Source organism: Mesoplodon bidens, assembly GCF_964165515.1.
Source record: "Mesoplodon bidens genome assembly, chromosome: 3".
NCBI classification, from domain to species: domain Eukaryota; kingdom Metazoa; phylum Chordata; class Mammalia; order Artiodactyla; family Ziphiidae; genus Mesoplodon; species Mesoplodon bidens.
This window is the reverse complement of record NC_138178.1, coordinates 114,613,294-114,637,605: the sequence shown is the minus strand read 5'-3', so window position 1 is coordinate 114,637,605 and position 24,312 is coordinate 114,613,294. Positions and strand designations below refer to the sequence as shown.

The 24,312-nt window shown below is 50.7% G+C and overlaps 1 protein-coding gene and 2 long non-coding RNA genes across 3 annotated transcripts in view; 2 read left to right on the top strand and 1 right to left on the bottom strand.

Moving 5' to 3' along the window:
* The window catches only part of SNX6 (sorting nexin 6), a 56,771-nt gene extending 52,250 nt beyond the window's left edge, over window positions 1-4,521 (top strand). Inside the window, 1 exon segment of the mRNA XM_081228819.1 lies at window positions 3,831-4,521. Within this exon segment, the coding sequence (XP_081084945.1) occupies window positions 3,831-3,884 (54 nt within the window). The 3' untranslated portion in view covers window positions 3,885-4,521.
* Window positions 4,522-12,086: 7,565 nt separating this feature from the next.
* On the top strand, window positions 12,087-16,420 carry LOC308615050. The gene is made up of 3 exons (XR_014015475.1): window positions 12,087-12,368; window positions 15,053-15,184; window positions 15,459-16,420. It is a non-coding gene; the product is annotated as an uncharacterized lncRNA (long non-coding RNA).
* Window positions 16,421-19,704: 3,284 nt separating this feature from the next.
* Window positions 19,705-24,038, bottom strand: LOC308614481. Its single transcript, XR_014015399.1, has 3 exons — window positions 23,757-24,038; window positions 20,941-21,072; window positions 19,705-20,666 (listed from the first exon to the last, which is right to left on the bottom strand). It is a non-coding gene; the product is annotated as an uncharacterized lncRNA (long non-coding RNA).
* Between the last annotated feature and the right edge of the window lie 274 nt (window positions 24,039-24,312).

Here is a 24,312-nt window from a genome sequence, read left to right as displayed (position 1 = left end):
CATTTATTGAGCACTTACTTTAAAAATGTAATTGCAGGCCATGTTTATGTCTGTTAAATTTAAGCTTGCTTGTCTTAGCCTAGCACATTGAGATCTTTTGGAAACTTGGGTTTGATCATATAGTATTTGACTATTATACTAGTTTATCCTGTCAAGTGATGGACATTTGTAATTTGTATGAACTCCCTTTTATGTCTTCATCTAAGTTTTGATTTAAAAGGTTGATCAGGATTAAAGGAATCACTATTTGTTAACCTACCTTTTGAAAGTAAGTGGCACCAAAAAAAATTGAGTCCCTTTCTTTCTATACTAATTGATATTAACTTAATTAATATTCTTTGGTTATATTTATTTGGATAGTTATGAATTCATTTATACTATTATCAACCATTATTTTTCCCATTTTATCTGTGAAGGACATAAGGAGTATCAAGTTACTCATTAAAATCAAGATATACGTTGTCTGATTTGCTGGGCTAATAACCCTGACAGAAGAAAATGTGTGGACCTCCCTGGTGGTCCAGTGGTTAAGACTGCATTTCCCCTGCAGGGGGCATGGGTTCGATCCCTGGTTGGGGAACTAAGATCCCGCATGCCATGCAGTGTGGCCCAAAAAAAAGGAAAAAAAAAATTTTTTTTGATAAGCCTGGCATAATTTATTCTTATTGAGCCTGTGTTGTTTTCCAGTGTTCACTGTTTTTGTTCTTTTTACAGAGGTTATAAACTATCAAACTACAACCTATTTTGTACAGCCTGTGAGCCAGGAATGGCATTCATATTTTTAAATGATTATAAAAATAAAAAGATCAAAAGAATAATATTTCATGACATGTGATAATTGTATGAAACTCAAATTTAACCTATTAAGGTTTTTTGGAATACAGCCAAGCATATTCACTTAAGCTTATTCACTTATGCTTTGTCTATGATTGCTTTCATGCTACTACAGCAAAGTTGAGTAGTTGAAACAGAGACCAAATGTCTCTCAAAGTCTAAAATGTTTACTATTTAATAACCCTTTACAAAAAAAGTTTGCTGACCCTGCTTTAGATTGATGTCAGCCTCTGGTTTCCAGATTCTGTACTTTTTCAAATTCTTCCTGAAATGTGTTCTCTGTGTTCAAATTTCTGATAGCTCTTCTAGTCCAGTGGTTCTTAACTGGTGGTGATTTTGCCCCCCAGGAGACATTTAGCAATTTCTGGAGACATTTGTGGTTGTCGCATCTGGGGGTTGGGGGGTCACTGCTGGTGTGTAGTGGGTAGAGGCCAGGAGTGCTGCTCAACGTCCTGTGATAGACGGACAGCCCCCATGAGGAAGGATCACACAGCCCAAATGTTGAGAGTGCTGAGGTTGGGCAACTCTACTCTGTGGTCTGAGATTTCTTAATGACTTTGTAAATCTGAACAAAGTCTCATTTTGGTCCCAGGATCCACATAAATTATTCCCAAAAGAGTAGGTAATAGTTAAATGTACAACGAGATGGTTTGAAACTACTTTGGATTTTATTTATTGTAACTGGTATATATGTCTTTGCCACATAATTGGAATCTAGTTAACTAGGTAGTTAGGTCACTTTTGTGTCCTTGAAAATAGGCTCAGATTCTTTATTAAGGAAGTAAAAAATGTGTGATAGGGCAATTAAAAAAAAAAAAAACTGATGAGCCAACTGTGAGGGTGTGATGTGAGTCCCTGTGTACCCGGTTGTAGTTGCAGAGTTAGGTCCACCTTTGGCAGGGGCAGTTTGGCAGGTGTCAGCCTGCAGAATGTGCATCCTGTGACTCAGCGGTCCCACTTGAGGAATATACCTGTAAGAAGTATATCTAAGAAGGTAATTTCATAACTGTAGACAGGCTCAAAGTCATTTGTCACAGTTCTGTTCTTTTTTTTTTTTTTTTTTTTCGGTACACGGGCCTCTCACTGTTGTGGCCTCTCCTGTTGCGGAGCACAGGCTCCGGACGCGCAGGCTCAGCGGCCATGGCTCACAGGCCCAGCCGCTCCGTGGCATGTGGGATCTTCCTGGACCGGGGCACAAACCCGTGTCCCCTGCACCGGCAGGCGGACTCTCAACCACTGCGCCACCAGGGAAGCCCCACAGTTCTGTTCTTATACTGGCCAAAAATTGACAGTAACTTGAACACCTAAAAATGTTTAATGTTTATTTTTCACTTAATTTTAGATTTTCAGGAACATTGCAAGGAAAGTACAAAGAATTCCTGGATACTTTTCACCCAGATTCCCCAAATGTACATATTATCGCATCTGCTTTGTCCTTTTCCCTCCCTTCCTCCCCGTTTCTCTTTACACACACACACACACACACACACACTCACACTCACACACACCCCTATACACACCTGTTTTTGTCTTAAACCATATGAATAAGCTGCATATATGATGATTCTTCCCTCTTATACATTTAAATGTGAATTTCCTAAAATCAAGTAATTACTCAGTACAGTTATAAAGTTGAGGAAATTAATATCAACATAATTCTGTTATCTAATCCAGAGGCCTTTATTCACATTTCCCCAGTTGTCCCAATAATGTCCTTAATGGCAAAAGGAAATTCAAGAGAATGTGTTGCATTCAGTGCACGTGTCTTCTTAGACTTCTGTAATCTGGAAAAGTTGCTGAATCTTTGTATTTCATAACATTGGACACTGTTAAAGCACAGGCCTATAGAATGCGCCTCACTTTGGGTTTGTCTAATTAGTGGTTCTAGGTTGTGCACTTTGGACAGGAATTCCACCCAGAAGTGATGTCAGATCTTCTTGGTGCATCACACAGGAGGAGGCACATGCTGTTGATCAGTTGCCTTACTGGCAATGTACAACTTTGATCATTTGCTTAAAGTGATGTCTGCAGGCTTCACAGTGGCAAAGTTGATATTTTATACTTTGGATTAAGAAGTATTCTGTGGGGAGGTACCCGAGACTGTTAAATACCCCATCACTTAACCAGCACCGACCAATAAAACTTTGTGCCATGGTGGGAATATTTTGTAATCAGCACTGTCCAGTGTGGTTGGCACTAGTCATGTGTGGCTATTGAAGATTTGAAATGTGGGTAATGCAACTGAGGAACTGAGTTTTTATTTAATTTTAATTAACAGAAATTTTAATTATGCAGCTGCACATAGCTGATGGCTACAGTATTGGCATTTTAGTCCCATACTGCTTTTGGCATCCATTCATGATTTTTGCTTGAGTCAATTATGATGATGATGACGATTGCCAGATGGTCATTTTCCAATTCCATCTTTCTTTATACGTTTTAGTTGACTTTCTACTCTAAGGAGGAGGTTTTCCTTCATTCCTGTTTATATATTAATGTAACCTAAATATACTTAAATTTGCCTTTATATGTCTCTAAATGTGAGTGCCAGTTCATATGTTTTACAAATGGGCATTTAGGTATGAATTTTATAGAATACTTCTGTATGTAATCTTACTATTTTTATAAAAAGTGCTGTAAATCTAATGCTATATTTTAATGGCTAAAGGAATGTGATAAGAACCTGTCTAACAATCAGAACATACTCAGTGGAGTAATCTGCATACAAAGGGCATATTTTATAACCCTCACTGGAGCATGCCAAATATTAATATTGTTCTAGACAGAAATTTACTGAACAATCTGGTATGTGGAAAATATTGTGCATGGAACAAATTCTGTAATTTTACGTCTTTAAACCTTTATTTGTATATAATAAATGACTTTTCAAAATTCTGATATCTTAACTGTAAAGTTATGTGATTTCTAATACTGTATATTTTCAGTAAGAGTCTTTCACACTGTTTGAACTTCATTTATTTTCCCTCCCTTTTTAGGGTAACTTACAGTTGCTGCAGAACTGCCTGGCAGTGTTAAATGGAGACACATAAGCCACACTCTGCCTTCCAGTTAAAAAGGGCTGCCTTCCGTCAGATTTTATTTCTTTTCTTAATGATGCTAGACATTTACTGCTCACTGGAAACAAAAGAAACAGCTGACAAAGTGCATCTACTCTCCCTTTTTCTGAGAAACAGTGGCGCGGTGCCACCCTCGGGTGCTGTGGGCTGCATGATGGGACCTGCGCGCCTGCGCCGCGGACAGTTGATGATCATCGCGCCCTCCTCCTCTTCAGAAGCCCAAAGTACTGCCTTTTTTTAAGTAGCCTCTAGAACTGTGCTTATTTTATGAATAGTATTCCTTATGGCTGCCAATCTTATTTACTTTTAAGTAATTTCTGAAGTTTAACCCTTTCAAAATACATTGTGTAAACAAGATAAGGATTGCCGTTACCTTTTTTGAATTTTGTTTTAAAAAAACATTGTACACCACCTTAGTTCACTCTTGTATCCTGGTAAAGCATCTTAATGAGACTTATTTTTAATTAATGAACATTTCTTAGAAGTTTTGGGACAGACTTTACGTAATCTTTATAAGTATGATATCTGAAGAAAAGCAAATGCATTAGTATGTTTGCCTTAAACTTGTAGACTAAACGAACTATTGTCAAATAAACAGTGATAACAGTAATAGTTTTTAACTCTGTGGTCACTCTAAAATTTGGAGTAGCTATAATCTCCTATATTATGCTTTTACAGTGCAGGTCTTAGTTTTTCTTTTTTCTTATTTCTTTTAAAATGGCATATTGAACCAAGTTCACCACTTCACAAAAGAATGAACTGCTTCTCTGTGTGCTTTTAGCACTTCATATAAGATGGAATTGGGCAGAGACAGGTTAGAGACAGCTGTTTCTAAAACAGGAACAGAGAGTATGGTCTGTGGTGCTTTCCAGGATTCCAGCCCTAGTTCAGCTAATTAACCGTGCAACATACACCAGTGAATAGACTGGTATGTAGAGAGAGGCGTGCTATAGGGAACAGCACTTGTCAGTGGGGGAAAAGTTGGAATATTTGGAATAAAAGTGGCAGTACAAAAAGGATACTGTCAGTAGCTACATTACAGATATTATTGGCCTTTCTAATGTGAACGAACATTGTTATTCCTAGTTTAAATTAGATTGCGTGGTTGGATTTTTCCACACTTAAGTTGTTTCCCACGTGGAAATCACAGGCATCTGGGTTGGTGACCCTTCCACCGCGTTCCTAGTTTGTTTTCCCAAACCGTTTTTAAGAACACCTGCCTGGATCTCAGGACTAGTCGCTATGATTCCAGCCTTTTCTGCCGCATGTCTCTTGCCTCACTGGTGTGCTGTCTCAATGTTTCTCTCTTATTTACGTTCCTCAGTGCGTTTGAACTGTTGATGTTTGTGTTGCCTGAGAGATTGTTTTGTCCTCCATGTCCCCATCACTGGTGAGAATATGCCCCTGCGATACCCACCAGTGGTGTGAACGTGGGGTGGAGGGCCGTAGCTTCTGGATTCAGGAGCAGTCCCTTCAGTGACTGCCCTTGTGGCCTCAGACCACAAGGTTCACTCGACCTGTCTGCCTATTTCTCTACCATAAAAGACATATTGACCTACCTCACAGGGGTGTTGTGAGGATTAATAAATGTTGGTACAGTGCTTTGGAAATGTGAAGATGCTGTGTAAATGCTAAAAAAAATAGCAAGTTCAGAGCAAAAAGCTACACAATTTTTCACACATCCGTCAGCTAATGTGTTTCTACGGAGGTGGCCTTTTTCTGGGAAAGAAGTACAGTGGAAAGTACATCCCTTGGCCCTTTGGTTCACTGACGGGGTGGGCGTAGACAGGAAGCAGCAGTTGTGTGCTGCACGTGAGTGTGGGGAGGTGAGGGGTGCTTACTAAACACATGTATTAATGAGTGGATGACTGTCCGAGGGTCTTCTCACTGACAAAACGTACAGATAAGGGAAAGAATGTATGTTACTCCGTCGAGGTCATACGGGAGAGATTTCCTTTGTACGTCCAGAACAATTGAAAGGTTTATTCCATAGCTCACTGCTAGTCCCTGATAAAAATAGCCAGCCCTGGTGAGTTGTGGCATTCGTAAAACTTCTTAACCATCTCCTGCCTGAGGGCCGCAAAGGTGCGACGGGAAGACGCCTAGTGGCAGAGACAAGCCAGCAATGGGCAGTCTGGGGTTTCCCTCGGATGATGCTTTATGCTCTGCAACCCAGGCTGTGGGAATGGCCTGGGGAGTCAACGTTGGCTGCGGTGGGAAGCAAGGGACTGAGGGATTAGGAGTTTATGCGGTGAGAGTGGAGGATGGCAGGAGAGGAAATTTGTGAGAAAAAAGTGTGTCGGGGCTTCCCTGGGGGCGCAGTGGTTGGGAGTCCGCCTGCCGATGCAGGGGGACACGGGTTCGTGCCCCGGTCCGGGAGGATCCCACATGCCGCGGAGCGGCTGGGCCTGCGAGTCCGGAGCCTGTGCTCCGCAACGGGAGAGGCCACGGCAGTGAGAGGCCCGTGTACCGCGCGCACACACGCACACACACACACACACACACACACACACACACAAAAAGAAGGGTGTCAAGCCTATCTGTAGGTCAGTGAGGCTCCAACTGGGGGAGAAAGTGTTTACAATATTCGTAATGTTCCGTAGTAAAACTATGGAAGTTTTACCCCCCCGGTGGGGGGGGGGTTGTTGAAAGGAAAACTACTGAGAAGCGCAGAGCTATTCAATACTGTAAAAATAAGAAGTGAGGGTCTTCCCTGCTGGCGCAGTGGTTTAGAATCCGCCAGCCAATGCAGGGGACACGGGCTCGAGGACTGGACCGGGAAGAGCGCACCTGCTGCGGAGCAACCAAGCCCGAGGGCCACCACTACGGAGCCCGCGCGCCTAGAGCCAGTGCTGCCCAACAAGAGAAGCCACCGCAATGAGAAGCCCCCGCTCGCCGCAACTAGAGAAAGCCCGGGTGCAGCAACGAAGACCCGACGCAGCCAAAAATAAAATGAATTTATAAAAAATAAGTGAAATTCTGTGTTTTCGCTGCTGCTGGATAGAAGAGTATCAGGATCAGCTCACCAACCCTCGGCTTGCACATTCCCGGTGACATTATAGAAAAAGCGGAGCCCCGGTTCGAGCCCTGGGCGGGGAAGACCCCACATGCCACGGAGCAACTAAGCCCGTGCGCCGCAACTACTGATCCTGCGCTCTGGAGCCCGCGAGCCACAACTGCTGGGCCCCCGGGCGCTCTAGCGCCCCTGCTCCGCAGCAAGAGAAACCACTGCAATGAGAAGCCCCCACCCCCCACAACTAGAGAAGGCTTGCGCGCAACAGTGAAGACCCAAACGCAGCGAAAAAAGAATAATAAGTATCTATAAACCCAGTTTTATAGGTTAGATACATAGAGCAAATGGGTCGTTGCCAAGGGTGGAGAGACGGTGGGAGGTTGCTAAAATCTGTGGTAGGGCTCGTGAAGAGACACAAATCCCACTCATAAATAAGTCATGAGGACATAATATACAGCATGATAAACTGAGACTGAAAAATAAATTTTAAAAAATGAAGCTACAAAACACAGAGGAGAGCACAAAGGCAGTCCCCCCAGTGCCATAAATTATGCAGTTCCGTTCCCCACACTTAGGGAAATCACAACGGTCAACATCCGCAGAACAATGAGTAAGCTTCGCTCTGGGTGTGACCACTCGTACCTCGAGTCACGGCGAAAACTTGCTGAGGAAGTCTGTATTTCGTTTTTAAATTAAGCCTGAGATCAGTAACTTTTACCCATGTGGATGGGTGCGTATACATATTTTTTTGTATGTATGGGTCTCGGGCCATCCATGGCCGTCGGGTAGCGCAACCCCAGTTTCCCAACCGGACACTGAAACCAAGCCTAGTAGAGCAGGGATAATAATCACGGGGCCCTCACAAAACACCGTGTTTCTTCCATTCTATCCTTTAAACGAGGTGATTCTCAACATTGCCTCAGTTCCCCCCCCCCCCCGGACGTTACTTCAAGATACCGAGTTTAATGCTCCACACCGTAAACCCTCCTTACTCAACTACTTCACATGTAGTGTTTCGTACCTGTTAGTTCTGTGCTCCCCCTACTTCTCCGAACTCTCTTCCCGAGAACTGCGGATGCTCCTATTCTGGAACAAGCACAATTACGTCATTTCTCGGATTCACAAAGGCATAACGCCCTTCTTCTTTACGTTACTCGTTTATTGTAATAAACTGCTTTCACTCGTATTATTTGCATTACAGCAGCGGATACTTCCCTGCGCCGTTGCTTCTCAGCTGATTTCCTTACTACCCCTCCGGCGGCTCAAACTACTAGCGAGAAACCGCAGTAAACAGATAAACGCATCGACGACAGAAAGCCATTTAGTGGTTGAAATAACAGTAACCAAACCAGTAAATCACCCCGTCACATTTTATCTTACTACGCAGCTCACCACACTGCAGCAGTCTTCCAACAGGCGTACGGCGAGCAGCACAACACGACTCTCACAGAAACACCTCTCACAGAGCCAACAGCCACACGCGAACACTACACTAAACACCCCAACCAAGTAGAACAGAAGCGGGCCGAAATAACGGATTGCCCGCCAGTGGAAACCCGAGAGTCTACCATTAAACAACCACAAACATCAGGGGAAAGCGCGAACGCAGTCCCCCACTACCACAAATTATGCAGTCGAGTTTCCCACATTTGGGGAAATCGCAGGGGTCAGCACATCCGGAGTGCAATGGATAAGCCTCGCCCTGGGAAAACCACCTTCGTGATCATGGTATCTCCCCTGCCAGGTAAGTATGAGTCACCAGTCTCCCCCTCATCCCTCACCCTCGCGATCGCCCTCCTCTTCACGCACGCTCACTTCCCTCACGCCCTCTCCGTGCCCTCCGCCCCTGCATGCCCCTCGCTCCGGCTTCGCCCACCCCGAGAACAACCTCGCGAGTCCTCGGCTGTCCACACGCAGGACGCGGAAGCCCAGCCGGTGTGGGACCAGCAGCCTCTGCGCGCCTCCCTATCTGCATACGCCACGCCCCTCTCCGGAAGTCCCGCGCAGGCTGAGGACAGCAGGGAGAACGCAGGAGGGATCTGCTCAGAGTCTTCGACTTAGAATGAACATTAGGTCCTTGTTTAAAGTTAGATTGAGGGGTTTCACTTTTCGCACCGTCTATGTCTAACCTTTTCCCCATTGGTTAATCGCTATGTTTGGGGGCAGTTAGCCCTCGGGCGGCTTTCTAGTCTGTTACTTTCTCTTTGGCTTGTGTGGCCTCGGGGAGCTTAGGGCAGGTTTCCTTGACCTCCAGGTTTCTCTAGATAGGACCCAGGCGGAGTGGGACCAGCAGCCTCTGTGCGCCTCCTCATCTACACACGCCACGCCCCTGCCGGGACCTTTTCGGCGTCCCGTTCTTTCCCGCGGGAGATACGGACCTACTAATTCCCGACCGAGATGCGCCGGTGTCTCCGGAGGGAGGGCGTGGGCGAGCGGCGACGAGTCGGGACCTGGAGGGGGGACCCGGGAAGACAGGAGCTCGCGGCGCCCGGCGCCCTGCAGTTCAGGAGCAGGTCGGAGCTCGAGTGTGGTCTCACCTTCCTTTCAGTGAAAATGACACGGAACACAATGTCAATCAAATGTTAAATAGTAAGATCAGAGTTTCGTCATCAGTTTAACATGAAGTTGTTTTAGTCCTCATCCATGATCTTTCGTTCAGATTATGTAGTAATCGAATCTTGCAACAGCAAAGAAAAACGAACAGAGACTATCGGGGCAAAGCGTTCCTGCAAGGGGTAGATGTGTGGGCCGGGAACGGGTGTTGAACGGTTTCCGAAAATCGAGTGCACGGAAATGTCACGTCCTCGTCCTGAGGGACTAGGCTGCCTCTTTCAGCCGCCCGGGTTTGTCTTTTCCTCTTCCATACGTGAAGATTCTTTCTCGAGATCAAGTGGATCCTCCCCAGACGTGAACAAAACGATTCAACTATTGTGTGTCGACTTCCAGTGGACCTTGTGCTGCATTATACTACTGTGGTCGGTGCTACGGAGCAAAGCGAGGCTAGACACAGGACTGGAGACTATAGGGTCAGGGAAGGTTTCCTGAGGTCCTAACTGCGAAAAGATCAGAGGAAACGTATTGTAGCACCCTTTTTTTCTTTTTTGGCTGCGCCGTGGGGCATGCGGGATCTTAAGTTCCCCAACCAGGGATGGAACCCACGCCCAGCTGCAGTGGAAGCGGGGAGGCTTAACCACACCACTGGACCGCCAGGGAAGTCCCAAGCACCCTTTTTTTGATTACTGGTTGTCTCAGGAAGTTTCCTTTCTTAGTGTGTGTTTCCTAAAAATAGAGCATCTTCTTATCTAACCCCAGGATAATTATAAAAATCAAGAAATTAACATGGATGCAATATTATTATTTACTCTATAAACATTATTCCATTTCTATCAATTGTCTCAGGAATGTCCTTTATAGCAAAGGAAAATTCAAAATCACATGTTGCATTCTGTATCCTGTCTCTTTAACCCATTTTAATCTGAAATAATCCCCAGGCCCATCGTTTTATTTCATTATGCAGGCATTTAAAAAAATTACAGGCCAGTTATTTTGTAGAGTATCCTTGGTTTTTAGGTTGTCCTGTATTTCCTCATAATTACATTCAAGTGTGCTTTCCACCCCCGCCCCCTCCCGGTACGCGGGCCTCTCACTGTTGTGGCCTCTCCCGCTGCGGAGCACAGGCTCCGGACGCGCAGGCCCAGCGGCCGTGGCTCACAGGCCCAGCCGCTCCGCGGCATGTGGGATCCTCCCGGACCGGGGCACGAACCCGTGTCCCCTGCATTGGCGGGAGGATTCTTAACCATCGCGCCACCAGGGAAGTCCTCCCACTGTATTTTTATTTTATTTTTATTTTTTTTTTAAGCAGCAGTTTTTCTTTCTTTCCTTCCCCCTTCCTTCCTTGATTTTGGCTGTGCCGGGTCTTAGTTGCGGCACGTGGGATCTTTAGTTGTGGCCTGTGGGATCTTTAGTTGCGGCATGTGAACCCTTAGTTGCGGCACGCATGCAGGGTGTGGTTCCGTGACCAGGGACCGAACCCCGGCCCCCTGCATTGGAAGTGCGTTTCCCGTTGGACCCTGAGGGAAGTCCCTCCCCCTGTGTTTTGAAAACATATCCGAAATGTTAACAGAGTTCCCCAAATAATTACATAGAAAGGTACGCTCAGAAAACTGTCACTCTCTCCTTGCACTCACCCATACAGGCAATTTCATCAGTTCTGGTTTAACACTCCTGGGTTTCTTTTTGACAGACGGCGTATAATTTTCTTTTTTTTCACTTTTCTCATAGACAAAGGGTAGCATACTACATATATGCGGGCACTTTATTTTTTTCACTTAACATCGTCAATGCGTCCTATCTAGAGAAACCTGGAGGTCTGGGAAACCTGCCCTAAGCTCCTCGAGGCCACACAAGGCAAAGAGAACGTAACAGACTAGAAAGCCGCCCGAGGGCTAACTGCCCCCAAACATAGCGATTTCCCAATGGGGAAAAGGTTAGACATAGACGGTGCGAAAAGTGAAACCCCTCAATCTAACTTTAAACAAGAACCTAATGTTCATTCTAAGTCGAAGACTCTGAGCAGATCCCTCCTGCGTTCTCCCAGCTCTCCTCAGCGGGCTTGGGGAAAGATTAGAGGCGCGGGACTTCCGGAGAGGGACGTGGCGTATGCAGATAGGGAGGCGCGCAGAGGCTGCTGGTCTCACACCGGCTGGGCTTCCGCGTCCTGCGTGTGGACAGCCGAGGACTCGCGAGGTTGTTCCCGGGGTGGGCGAAGTCGGAGCGAGGGGCATGCAGGGGCGGAGGGCACGGAGAGGGCGTGAGGGAAGTGAGCATGCGTGAAGAGGTGGGCGATCGCGAGGGTGAGGGATGAGGGGGAGACTGGTGACTCATACTTACCTGGCAGGGGAGATACCATGATCACGAAGGTGGTTTTCCCAGGGCGAGGCTTATCCATTGCACTCCGGATGTGCTGACCCCTGCGATTTCCCCAAATGTGGGAAACTCGACTGCATAATTTGTGGTAGTGGGGGACTGCGTTCGCGCTTTCCCCTGGTGTTTGATTTGGTGAAAAAGTAGAAAACAATTTCTGTAGCGGACTTCTGGAGCTGTGTTTTCATCATCACGTGTGTCTGTGTGTGCGTTATGGTGCGCTGAGGTTTCCTTCTGTGTGTTCGCCGGGTGGTTGCTGTTCGCAGCTAATCGCTCATTTGGTGTTCTGCTGCGTTGGGGAGTTCCTAGCATGTTTGTTGTCGTGTGCACTGAACTTCTAACGAGCCTTGTTTTATTTCTCTCACAACCGTGTTTTGTTCTTCTGTGGTCAAGTCGTTCCTCGGTTTTATGTTCCGTGTAGCAGTTTATCAACAACGTCCGCATTGCCGAGCCGCGGGAAATGCAGCGGTCAACGCTTCGGAAGCAGTGTCTGCAAAAAATACTGCCGTTTTTGCGCTAGCGTGAGTGAAACCGGGGGGTATCAATACTAACAAAATCAGCTGACAACAAACACTATATATAGCGGGGTACGTATAGAATCCCGAAAACAGTGTACGTAAGTTGACTTGCGGTAATAGCAGTAGAGCCACAGACACAGGGAACAAAGCTCTGGAGAAAGGTTGGGCAAGGGCAAGTCAGGAGGAGTACGGGGTTCATTGAGTATGGAATGCTGTATATAAAGTAACTGAAAGTTACCTATAGAGGACATTGAACTTTTTATTCGGCATTCTGTGGATAAACGTATAACGAAAAACAAGCCACCTCGAACTGGCGCAGTATTATTATACAAACACTTAGTTTATTAAGTGAAATTTTAAAAAATGAAGTACGGAGGCAATTCCCTGCTTGTCCGTGGTTAGGACCCCGTGCTTTTCACCCACGGCCCCCTGGGTTCAATCCCTGGAGCAGAAACTGAGATTCCCCAAGCCGGCGGGGCTTCGCGAAAAATCTCCTAGATATACATGTGTGTATGTATATGTTTATATGTCTACATACTTGCATCTACATAAACACACACGCCTACGTATCTATATATGTAACTTGTTGAGCACAGGCTTCAAAACAAAAAACAGAATGGAAACTGTTCTCCAGAAGGTTCAGAGTCCAGGAAAGATGAAAAATACCGTGGCCTTCATACAGAAAAACCACCGAACACTCCCTGTTCAGCTTCATCAGCAATGTCTCTGAACACCATTTGCTTGAGTCCTAGGGTGAGAGCTACTACGGACAGAACCAAAAACCCAAACAGAGGCCAGAGTCCCTGAGCCCTGGGAGAGGGCGCACCAGGCCACGCCATCAGCTTCCAACCTAGCCTCTTTCAGTTCCTTATTACATTAGGAGAATGTGATTATTTTTACAGATAGCAGAAAAATGCAAGTCAAGTGTAAAGCACCTTGTTTTTCGCACATACCTGCCCCCTTCTCTTCATCTACGGCTTCTGCTGACTGAAGCTGTAGGGGAGGCAAAAACTTTACTTTTTACCCTTTGAGGGTCTCTGGCAGGGCCTGAGTATTAATGGCTGTAAAACAGGAGGGGGGCACCTCCCTGGGGGTGCAGTGATTAAGAATCCGCCTGCCAATGCGGGGGACACGGGTTCGAGCCCTGGCCGGGGCAGATCCCCACGTGCCGCGGAGCAACTACGCCCGTGCGTCGCGACTACTGAGCCTGCGCTCTAGAGCCCACGAGCCACAACTACTGAGCCCGCGCGCCTAGAGCCCGTGCTCTGCAACAAGAGAAGCCACCGCAATGAGAAGCCCCGCACACCGCAACGAAGACTAGCCCCCGGTCGCCGCAACTAGAGAAAGCTCGTGCACAGCGATTAATTAAAAAAAAATTTTTTCTTTTCTTTTTAAACAGGAGGAAAACATGCAGATTTTTACATATATGTAGATGAAAACCCAAAGAAGTGGTTAAGTGGGTCTCCGAGGAACCCTGGTTCCTTTTTTTTTTTTTTTTAAATAAATTTTATTTTTGGCTGCGTTGGGTCTTCATTGCGGCGCGCGGGCTTCTCATTGCAGTGGCTTCTCTTATGGCGGAGCACGGCGCGCGGGCTTCAGTAGTTGTGGCGCACGGGCTTAGTTGCTCTGCAGCATGTGGGATCTGCCCGGGCCAGGGCTTGAACCCGTGTCCCCTGCATTGGCAGGCGGATTCTTAACCACTGTGCCACCAGGGAAGCCCACCCTGGTTCCTTTTATTGGTCCTGGTTCCTTTTGTTGGAGAATGATACTTAGAGACCAAAATCTGGTGTGTCATTGCTGTTAGGCCCTGTACCTATTTTACTCAGTGGATTATATTCCGTTATTATCATTACCTTGATTTGGCAGTGGGAACCCTTTCGAATTGGCTCTTGTGTGCTTGACATGCCACCGAATCAGTCACTGTACATTCCTTTACTTTTGGGCACAGTTGCATGTTCCAGGCTTGTATTTTCCCCACCTAAGAGCCTCGCCTCCCCTGGGGGCTGATATGCCCCTCCGCCCTCCTGCCCACAATGACTTTCTGTCGCAGTGAGGCTTACTGGGGAGCGATGGAGAAGGACCATCAGGCTTCTCAGGAGAGAGGACATCCAGGGCTCCACAAGGCCCATGGATACCCAGCCTTGGCTCCCCTCCTTCGCCCACCTACCCCGATTCCTTTGGCAGAGGCGGCTGCTTCCTGAAAGAGGTCAAGGTTCTGTGGACTTCCTGGAGAGGCACTGGAGTCCAGAGGGAGGGGCAGAGGGCACAGGTGTCCAGGTTGGACTCCTTACAAACGTCTCTGATCCCAGCTGGTGTGTGCCCACCACCCAAGACCGCTAACCCACCCAGCAAAAGTCCCACAGAGGCACGGCAAGCCACACCAAAGTGGCCTTCCCTCAGCTGGGTGTGTCGCCGCTCCCTGACCGGGCAGCAGGCACCTCTGCCCCTTGGAGGGTGAGGGGCAGTGCCTCAGAGGTCCCCTGCTATTATTCTCTGTGACACCCAGACAAGAAGAGTTGGCCGTGCTGAGACTCACACTCCCCTGTGCCGGTCACCCAAACCCACGCACCCCGCCCACTCCCCCAAAGCCAGGTTCCCAAGGGTTCCACACCTCCACATCCCGTCGGGGGTATATCCAACGAAGGCCTGAGGTTCTCTCTTTGGCCCTCGTCCGCTGGTCTCTGCAGATGGTGACATTTGAGGCTGAGGTCTTTCTGTAGCTGCAGAGCAATAGACTCTTCCTGAAGGTCACCTGTCAGACTGCAGTGGCACGGCCTCCCAGGCCCACGGAGACTCCACGGAGACTCCACAGACTCCAGGTCAGCCCCTCTTAGTTAGCAGTGGGACCGTGAGGAGGGCTGAGTCCGCAGCGGGGTGGGGCGGGGGGGAACCATAGGAGCTTGCCAGGAGAGGAAGACGGGTGGGGAAACGCAGTCTCCGGTTTGAGAGGCAGAACCAGAACCGAAAAAGGGCTTGTGGGCTCAGGGGTCAGGGGAGGGCAGCGCTGGGCCTCTGAGGTTTCAGAGAGCCTCGCTCCCACCGGGGTTCTGCTGTGACTCCTCTCGGTGAGTCTCCGGCGTTTCCTTCCCACAGGAAGGAAGGGGCAAGGACCACCCGCGGCGTTCTTCTCGGCACCCACACATCCCACCCCAACCAGGCTCTGTCCACAAGGTGAAGCTGCTCCTTCTTGCTGAAAGCCCGGCCCATTTCCTCCTGGGTGCTCTCTGCTTGGGCCTCAGCAGCTTCCTCTTGGCCCCGGCCAGTTCAGCCTTAAGGACCCAATAAAGGTAGCCAGCTGGTCAGAAGCTACAGGCCGGTGGTTTGTGCAAGGAGGTGAAGTTGAGAGCCCCTCCATGTTGGCAGCTCCCCACCTGCCCACCACCCCACCCTCCACCCTTCTGCTCCCTGCCATCAGCCCCCATTGCCCCTGGCTCTCAGGGCTCTCTGAGCTCTGCCTGTGCTTTTGCTGTCAATCTTCCTTTCTCTCTCTTTCTCCCGCCCCACCCCCTTTCTATCTATCTATCATCTATCTATCTATCATCTAATCTATCTACCTATCTATCTACCTATCATCTATCTATATCCATCAGATGTAGCAGAAGAATGGGTGCGGGCGTTTTCCCACCCTTGTACAGAGTGTGAGCGATCTTTGCTCTTTTGGCGGGAACTCAACCCCTCCAGCGGCTACCAGAATAGGTGCGAAGCATAGCACAGGGAGATCAGCTCGGTGCTTTGTGACCGCCTGGAGGGGTGGGATAGGGAGGGTGGGAGGGAGACGCAAAAGGGAGGGGATATGGGAACATATGTATATGTATAACTGATTAAATTTGTTATAAAGCAAAAAATAAAAAATAAATAAAAATAAAAATAAAAAATAAAAAATTTCACATCACAGAATAGGTGCGAAGGCATATGAAAGCTGAGGTTTCCAGGGGGGCACACACCCCCCTCCCCCGCCCTGTCCTCAGACTGACAGGACACCTGGAAGGTTCTCATCGGCACTGTCAAGGCCCACTGAGAGCCCTGCTGCGTTTCGCTCCTGCCGGTGTCGGCTTCCGCGCAGGTACACAATTGGCAGTGTCTCGGAGGGTGGCAGAATGTGGCTTGGAAGATCTCGGGGTGGCAGTTCTGCCCCACAAATAGATTAAGACGGTTGGGAAGGTTCTCTGTCTCCCCGGGACTGTACCTGTAGAGACCATGGGAAAGACAGGGAAGGGGAGAGAGAGGTTGGGAGATTGAAAGACTGGGAGAGACAGAGACAGTGACCTTCCTCTGGGGGGCAGAGCTGGGGACTGAGCCCGGGAGTGAGAAGGGGTTTCCAGGAAGGGCGCCGTGGTTGTCCCTGACCGTGTGATGGCCTGTGTGCTTGTCGGCCTCCAGGGCTTTGGGTGGGCAGCTCCTGCGTGCCCACCTGTTTCGCAGGGATGTGCGCGTGTCGAGCAGAGCGGGGGCGGTGGGTGGATAAAAGTGGAGAGGGCGCGGGCCGCGGTGGGGCCGGCGGGGCTGCGCGCTAAGGCCGGAGCAACCGGGCTGCGGGCGGGCGTGTGGCCTGCGGGCGGGAGCAAGGCGCAAGCGTGTTCCCTGGCCACGGCCCCCACGTGGCTGTGCGGGCGTTCCCCCAAAGGCTTTCCCCCCTCTGGCCGGGGAGAGAGGATGCTGCGCTGCCTCAGGGCCTTGGGCGGGACTTGGCCCCGGGGTGGGGGGGGGTGCCCTTCACGAGGGCGCAAAAGCGACGGGCACCTCCTTCGAGCCGGGATCGAACCAGCGACCTAAGGATGTCCACACGTGTCGAGTCTACAGTCCTCCGCTCTACCAGCTGAGCTATCGAAGGGTGCGCGCCTCTAGGCCCGGGCCCTTAACTTTTTCTGGAAATGCCGGAGCACGGCACTGGGACGCCCGAGGTGAGACAGGCCGAGGGCTGGTTGGAAGCCCCTTTGAAGAGAGCGGTGCACGCGCCGCCACGACGCCCGGTGCGGCCGGGAGGACGGGGCAATCCTGCGGCGTGGCTGCGGCCGGGCCCTGGTGGTGGCCGGCATCGGGGCGGCGACTTTCAAGATGCCTGGGCCCCCGCGCTCACCTGTGGCCTCCTTTCCCCTCCCCACGCCCCTCCCCTTTCTACGGCGGTCCGCGGCCAGAACGCGGGGAAGAGGGCGAGGGGAGGGGCGTTGGCGAAATGGATGCGCCCGTGGGGAGGGGGAGGCCTGGCAGACGAGAGGGGAACCCACAGGGAGGGGCACCGGGGAGCCGGCTGCCAAGCGCCTAGCCACCCGGTGCTTTTGAAGCGCCTTCAGTTCAAAATAATCCTTTGGCCAAAATGGCATTTTTTGGTGTGGCACATTCTGCCACTTAAATGCAGGGGGCCGGGCTTCGATCCCTGGTCTGGGAACTAGATCCCGCATGCAGCTAGTCATGCGGCTGTCTGGGGGAAGAGCGTCCCAGGCAACTAGGAGTCCATGTGCCTCAACTAAGAAGTCCGCATGCTGCACCTAAAAAAGATCACGCGTGCTGCAACTAAGACCCGGCGCAGCCTAAGTAAATAAATATTTTTTTTAAAAAGCCTGCCTGAGAAAGTTCAACACCTGACACAGGCGCCTGACCTCCCCTCATTAGAGCATTCGTTGAAAAGGGCCTACAGTTGTGAAAGACTGGAAAGACGTGAGGGAGTTGGTCATGCGGCTGTCTGGGGGAAGAGCGTCCCTAAGCGAAAGATCAGCTAGAGCAAGGGGCCAGGTAGGACTGTGCTTGGAGAATAGCAAGGAGGCCCTGTGGACAGAACAAAGTTTAAGAGTTGTACCAAAATTAAGTCAGAGGAGTGACTGGGTGGGGTTAAGAATTGAGGGCCTTGTAGACCTTTGTAAGGATTTAAGTCTGAGTGAACCAGCAGGTTTCGAGAAGGGGAGCGGCTTGATCTAAGCGCCCACCCCCATCCCGCCCCCCACCCCACGAAAAGGAAAGAAAATCAGTGTGGCTGTAAAGGTGGCAGGGCGAAAGCAGGGAGATCAACAGGAGACTTGCGTAAGCCAGGCAAGACGATGTCGGCTTTGAAGGGTGGCAGAATGTGCCACACCAAAAAATGCCATTTTGGCCAAAGGATTATTTTGAACTGAAGGCGCTTCAAAAGCACCGGGTGGCTAGGCGCTTGGCAGCCGGCTCCCCGGTGCCCCTCCCTGTGGGTTCCCCTCTCGTCTGCCAGGCCTCCCCCTCCCCACGGGCGCATCCATTTCGCCAACGCCCCTCCCCTCGCCCTCTTCCCCGCGTTCTGGCCGCGGACCGCCGTAGAAAGGGGAGGGGCGTGGGGAGGGGAAAGGAGGCCACAGGTGAGCGCGGGGGCCCAGGCATCTTGAAAGTCGCCGCCCCGATGCCGGCCACCACCAGGGCCCGGCCGCAGCCACGCCGCAGGATTGCCCCGTCCTCCCGGCCGCACCGGGCGTCGTGGCGGCGCGTGCACCGCTCTCTTCAAAGGGGCTTCCAACCAGCCCTCGGCCTGTCTCACCTCGGGCGTCCCAGTGCCGTGCTCCGGCATTTCCAGAAAAAGTTAAGGGCCCGGGCCTAGAGGCGCGCACCCTTCGATAGCTCAGCTGGTAGAGCGGAGGACTGTAGACTCGACACGTGTGGACATCCTTAGGTCGCTGGTTCGATCCCGGCTCGAAGGAGGTGCCCGTCGCTTTTGCGCCCTCGTGAAGGGCACCCCCCCCCACCCCGGGGCCAAGTCCCGCCCAAGGCCCTGAGGCAGCGCAGCATCCTCTCTCCCCGGCCAGAGGGGGGAAAGCCTTTGGGGGAACGCCCGCACAGCCACGTGGGGGCCGTGGCCAGGGAACACGCTTGCGCCTTGCTCCCGCCCGCAGGCCACACGCCCGCCCGCAGCCCGGTTGCTCCGGCCTTAGCGCGCAGCCCCGCCGGCCCCACCGCGGCCCGCGCCCTCTCCACTTTTATCCACCCACCGCCCCCGCTCTGCTCGACACGCGCACATCCCTGCGAAACAGGTGGGCACGCAGGAGCTGCCCACCCAAAGCCCTGGAGGCCGACAAGCACACAGGCCATCACACGGTCAGGGACAACCACGGCGCCCTTCCTGGAAACCCCTTCTCACTCCCGGGCTCAGTCCCCAGCTCTGCCCCCCAGAGGAAGGTCACTGTCTCTGTCTCTCCCAGTCTTTCAATCTCCCAACCTCTCTCTCCCCTTCCCTGTCTTTCCCATGGTCTCTACAGGTACAGTCCCGGGGAGACAGAGAACCTTCCCAACCGTCTTAATCTATTTGTGGGGCAGAACTGCCACCCCGAGATCTTCCAAGCCACATTCTGCCACCCTCCGAGACACTGCCAATTGTGTACCTGCGCGGAAGCCGACACCGGCAGGAGCGAAACGCAGCAGGGCTCTCAGTGGGCCTTGACAGTGCCGATGAGAACCTTCCAGGTGTCCTGTCAGTCTGAGGACAGGGCGGGGGAGGGGGGTGTGTGCCCCCCTGGAAACCTCAGCTTTCATATGCCTTCGCACCTATTCTGTGATGTGAAATTTTTTATTTTTTATTTTTATTTTTATTTATTTTTTATTTTTTGCTTTATAACAAATTTAATCAGTTATACATATACATATGTTCCCATATCCCCTCCCTTTTGCGTCTCCCTCCCACCCTCCCTATCCCACCCCTCCAGGCGGTCACAAAGCACCGAGCTGATCTCCCTGTGCTATGCTTCGCACCTATTCTGGTAGCCGCTGGAGGGGTTGAGTTCCCGCCAAAAGAGCAAAGATCGCTCACACTCTGTACAAGGGTGGGAAAACGCCCGCACCCATTCTTCTGCTACATCTGATGGATATAGATAGATGATAGGTAGATAGATAGGTAGATAGATTAGATGATAGATAGATAGATGATAGATAGATAGAAAGGGGGTGGGGCGGGAGAAAGAGAGAGAAAGGAAGATTGACAGCAAAAGCACAGGCAGAGCTCAGAGAGCCCTGAGAGCCAGGGGCAATGGGGGCTGATGGCAGGGAGCAGAAGGGTGGAGGGTGGGGTGGTGGGCAGGTGGGGAGCTGCCAACATGGAGGGGCTCTCAACTTCACCTCCTTGCACAAACCACCGGCCTGTAGCTTCTGACCAGCTGGCTACCTTTATTGGGTCCTTAAGGCTGAACTGGCCGGGGCCAAGAGGAAGCTGCTGAGGCCCAAGCAGAGAGCACCCAGGAGGAAATGGGCCGGGCTTTCAGCAAGAAGGAGCAGCTTCACCTTGTGGACAGAGCCTGGTTGGGGTGGGATGTGTGGGTGCCGAGAAGAACGCCGCGGGTGGTCCTTGCCCCTTCCTTCCTGTGGGAAGGAAACGCCGGAGACTCACCGAGAGGAGTCACAGCAGAACCCCGGTGGGAGCGAGGCTCTCTGAAACCTCAGAGGCCCAGCGCTGCCCTCCCCTGACCCCTGAGCCCACAAGCCCTTTTTCGGTTCTGGTTCTGCCTCTCAAACCGGAGACTGCGTTTCCCCACCCGTCTTCCTCTCCTGGCAAGCTCCTATGGTTCCCCCCCGCCCCACCCCGCTGCGGACTCAGCCCTCCTCACGGTCCCACTGCTAACTAAGAGGGGCTGACCTGGAGTCTGTGGAGTCTCCGTGGAGTCTCCGTGGGCCTGGGAGGCCGTGCCACTGCAGTCTGACAGGTGACCTTCAGGAAGAGTCTATTGCTCTGCAGCTACAGAAAGACCTCAGCCTCAAATGTCACCATCTGCAGAGACCAGCGGACGAGGGCCAAAGAGAGAACCTCAGGCCTTCGTTGGATATACCCCCGACGGGATGTGGAGGTGTGGAACCCTTGGGAACCTGGCTTTGGGGGAGTGGGCGGGGTGCGTGGGTTTGGGTGACCGGCACAGGGGAGTGTGAGTCTCAGCACGGCCAACTCTTCTTGTCTGGGTGTCACAGAGAATAATAGCAGGGGACCTCTGAGGCACTGCCCCTCACCCTCCAAGGGGCAGAGGTGCCTGCTGCCCGGTCAGGGAGCGGCGACACACCCAGCTGAGGGAAGGCCACTTTGGTGTGGCTTGCCGTGCCTCTGTGGGACTTTTGCTGGGTGGGTTAGCGGTCTTGGGTGGTGGGCACACACCAGCTGGGATCAGAGACGTTTGTAAGGAGTCCAACCTGGACACCTGTGCCCTCTGCCCCTCCCTCTGGACTCCAGTGCCTCTCCAGGAAGTCCACAGAACCTTGACCTCTTTCAGGAAGCAGCCGCCTCTGCCAAAGGAATCGGGGTAGGTGGGCGAAGGAGGGGAGCCAAGGCTGGGTATCCATGGGCCTTGTGGAGCCCTGGATGTCCTCTCTCCTGAGAAGCCTGATGGTCCTTCTCCATCGCTCCCCAGTAAGCCTCACTGCGACAGAAAGTCATTGTGGGCAGGAGGGCGGAGGGGCATATCAGCCCCCAGGGGAGGCGAGGCTCTTAGGTGGGGAAAATACAAGCCTGGAACATGCAACTGTGCCCAAAAGTAAAGGAATGTACAGTGACTGATTCGGTGGCATGTCAAGCACACAAGAGCCAATTCGAAAGGGTTCCCACTGCCAAATCAAGGTAATGATAATAACGGAATATAATCCACTGAGTAAAATAGGTACAGGGCCTAACAGCAATGACACACCAGATTTTGGTCTCTAAGTATCATTCTCCAACAAAAGGAACCAGGACCAATAAAAGGAACCAGGGTGGGCTTCCCTGGTGGCACAGTGGTTAAGAATCCGCCTGCCAATGCAGGGGACACGGGTTCAAGCCCTGGCCCGGGCAGATCCCACATGCTGCAGAGCAACTAAGCCCGTGCGCCACAACTACTGAAGCCCGCGCGCCGTGCTCCGCCATAAGAGAAGCCACTGCAATGAGAAGCCCGCGCGCCGCAATGAAGACCCAACGCAGCCAAAAATAAAATTTATTTAAAAAAAAAAAAAAAAGGAACCAGGGTTCCTCGGAGACCCACTTAACCACTTCTTTGGGTTTTCATCTACATATATGTAAAAATCTGCATGTTTTCCTCCTGTTTAAAAAGAAAAGAAAAAATTTTTTTTTAATTAATCGCTGTGCACGAGCTTTCTCTAGTTGCGGCGACCGGGGGCTAGTCTTCGTTGCGGTGTGCGGGGCTTCTCATTGCGGTGGCTTCTCTTGTTGCAGAGCACGGGCTCTAGGCGCGCGGGCTCAGTAGTTGTGGCTCGTGGGCTCTAGAGCGCAGGCTCAGTAGTCGCGACGCACGGGCGTAGTTGCTCCGCGGCACGTGGGGATCTGCCCCGGCCAGGGCTCGAACCCGTGTCCCCCGCATTGGCAGGCGGATTCTTAATCACTGCACCCCCAGGGAGGTGCCCCCCTCCTGTTTTACAGCCATTAATACTCAGGCCCTGCCAGAGACCCTCAAAGGGTAAAAAGTAAAGTTTTTGCCTCCCCTACAGCTTCAGTCAGCAGAAGCCGTAGATGAAGAGAAGGGGGCAGGTATGTGCGAAAAACAAGGTGCTTTACACTTGACTTGCATTTTTCTGCTATCTGTAAAAATAATCACATTCTCCTAATGTAATAAGGAACTGAAAGAGGCTAGGTTGGAAGCTGATGGCGTGGCCTGGTGCGCCCTCTCCCAGGGCTCAGGGACTCTGGCCTCTGTTTGGGTTTTTGGTTCTGTCCGTAGTAGCTCTCACCCTAGGACTCAAGCAAATGGTGTTCAGAGACATTGCTGATGAAGCTGAACAGGGAGTGTTCGGTGGTTTTTCTGTATGAAGGCCACGGTATTTTTCATCTTTCCTGGACTCTGAACCTTCTGGAGAACAGTTTCCATTCTGTTTTTTGTTTTGAAGCCTGTGCTCAACAAGTTACATATATAGATACGTAGGCGTGTGTGTTTATGTAGATGCAAGTATGTAGACATATAAACATATACATACACACATGTATATCTAGGAGATTTTTCGCGAAGCCCCGCCGGCTTGGGGAATCTCAGTTTCTGCTCCAGGGATTGAACCCAGGGGGCCGTGGGTGAAAAGCACGGGGTCCTAACCACGGACAAGCAGGGAATTGCCTCCGTACTTCATTTTTTAAAATTTCACTTAATAAACTAAGTGTTTGTATAATAATACTGCGCCAGTTCGAGGTGGCTTGTTTTTCGTTATACGTTTATCCACAGAATGCCGAATAAAAAGTTCAATGTCCTCTATAGGTAACTTTCAGTTACTTTATATACAGCATTCCATACTCAATGAACCCCGTACTCCTCCTGACTTGCCCTTGCCCAACCTTTCTCCAGAGCTTTGTTCCCTGTGTCTGTGGCTCTACTGCTATTACCGCAAGTCAACTTACGTACACTGTTTTCGGGATTCTATACGTACCCCGCTATATATAGTGTTTGTTGTCAGCTGATTTTGTTAGTATTGATACCCCCCGGTTTCACTCACGCTAGCGCAAAAACGGCAGTATTTTTTGCAGACACTGCTTCCGAAGCGTTGACCGCTGCATTTCCCGCGGCTCGGCAATGCGGACGTTGTTGATAAACTGCTACACGGAACATAAAACCGAGGAACGACTTGACCACAGAAGAACAAAACACGGTTGTGAGAGAAATAAAACAAGGCTCGTTAGAAGTTCAGTGCACACGACAACAAACATGCTAGGAACTCCCCAACGCAGCAGAACACCAAATGAGCGATTAGCTGCGAACAGCAACCACCCGGCGAACACACAGAAGGAAACCTCAGCGCACCATAACGCACACACAGACACACGTGATGATGAAAACACAGCTCCAGAAGTCCGCTACAGAAATTGTTTTCTACTTTTTCACCAAATCAAACACCAGGGGAAAGCGCGAACGCAGTCCCCCACTACCACAAATTATGCAGTCGAGTTTCCCACATTTGGGGAAATCGCAGGGGTCAGCACATCCGGAGTGCAATGGATAAGCCTCGCCCTGGGAAAACCACCTTCGTGATCATGGTATCTCCCCTGCCAGGT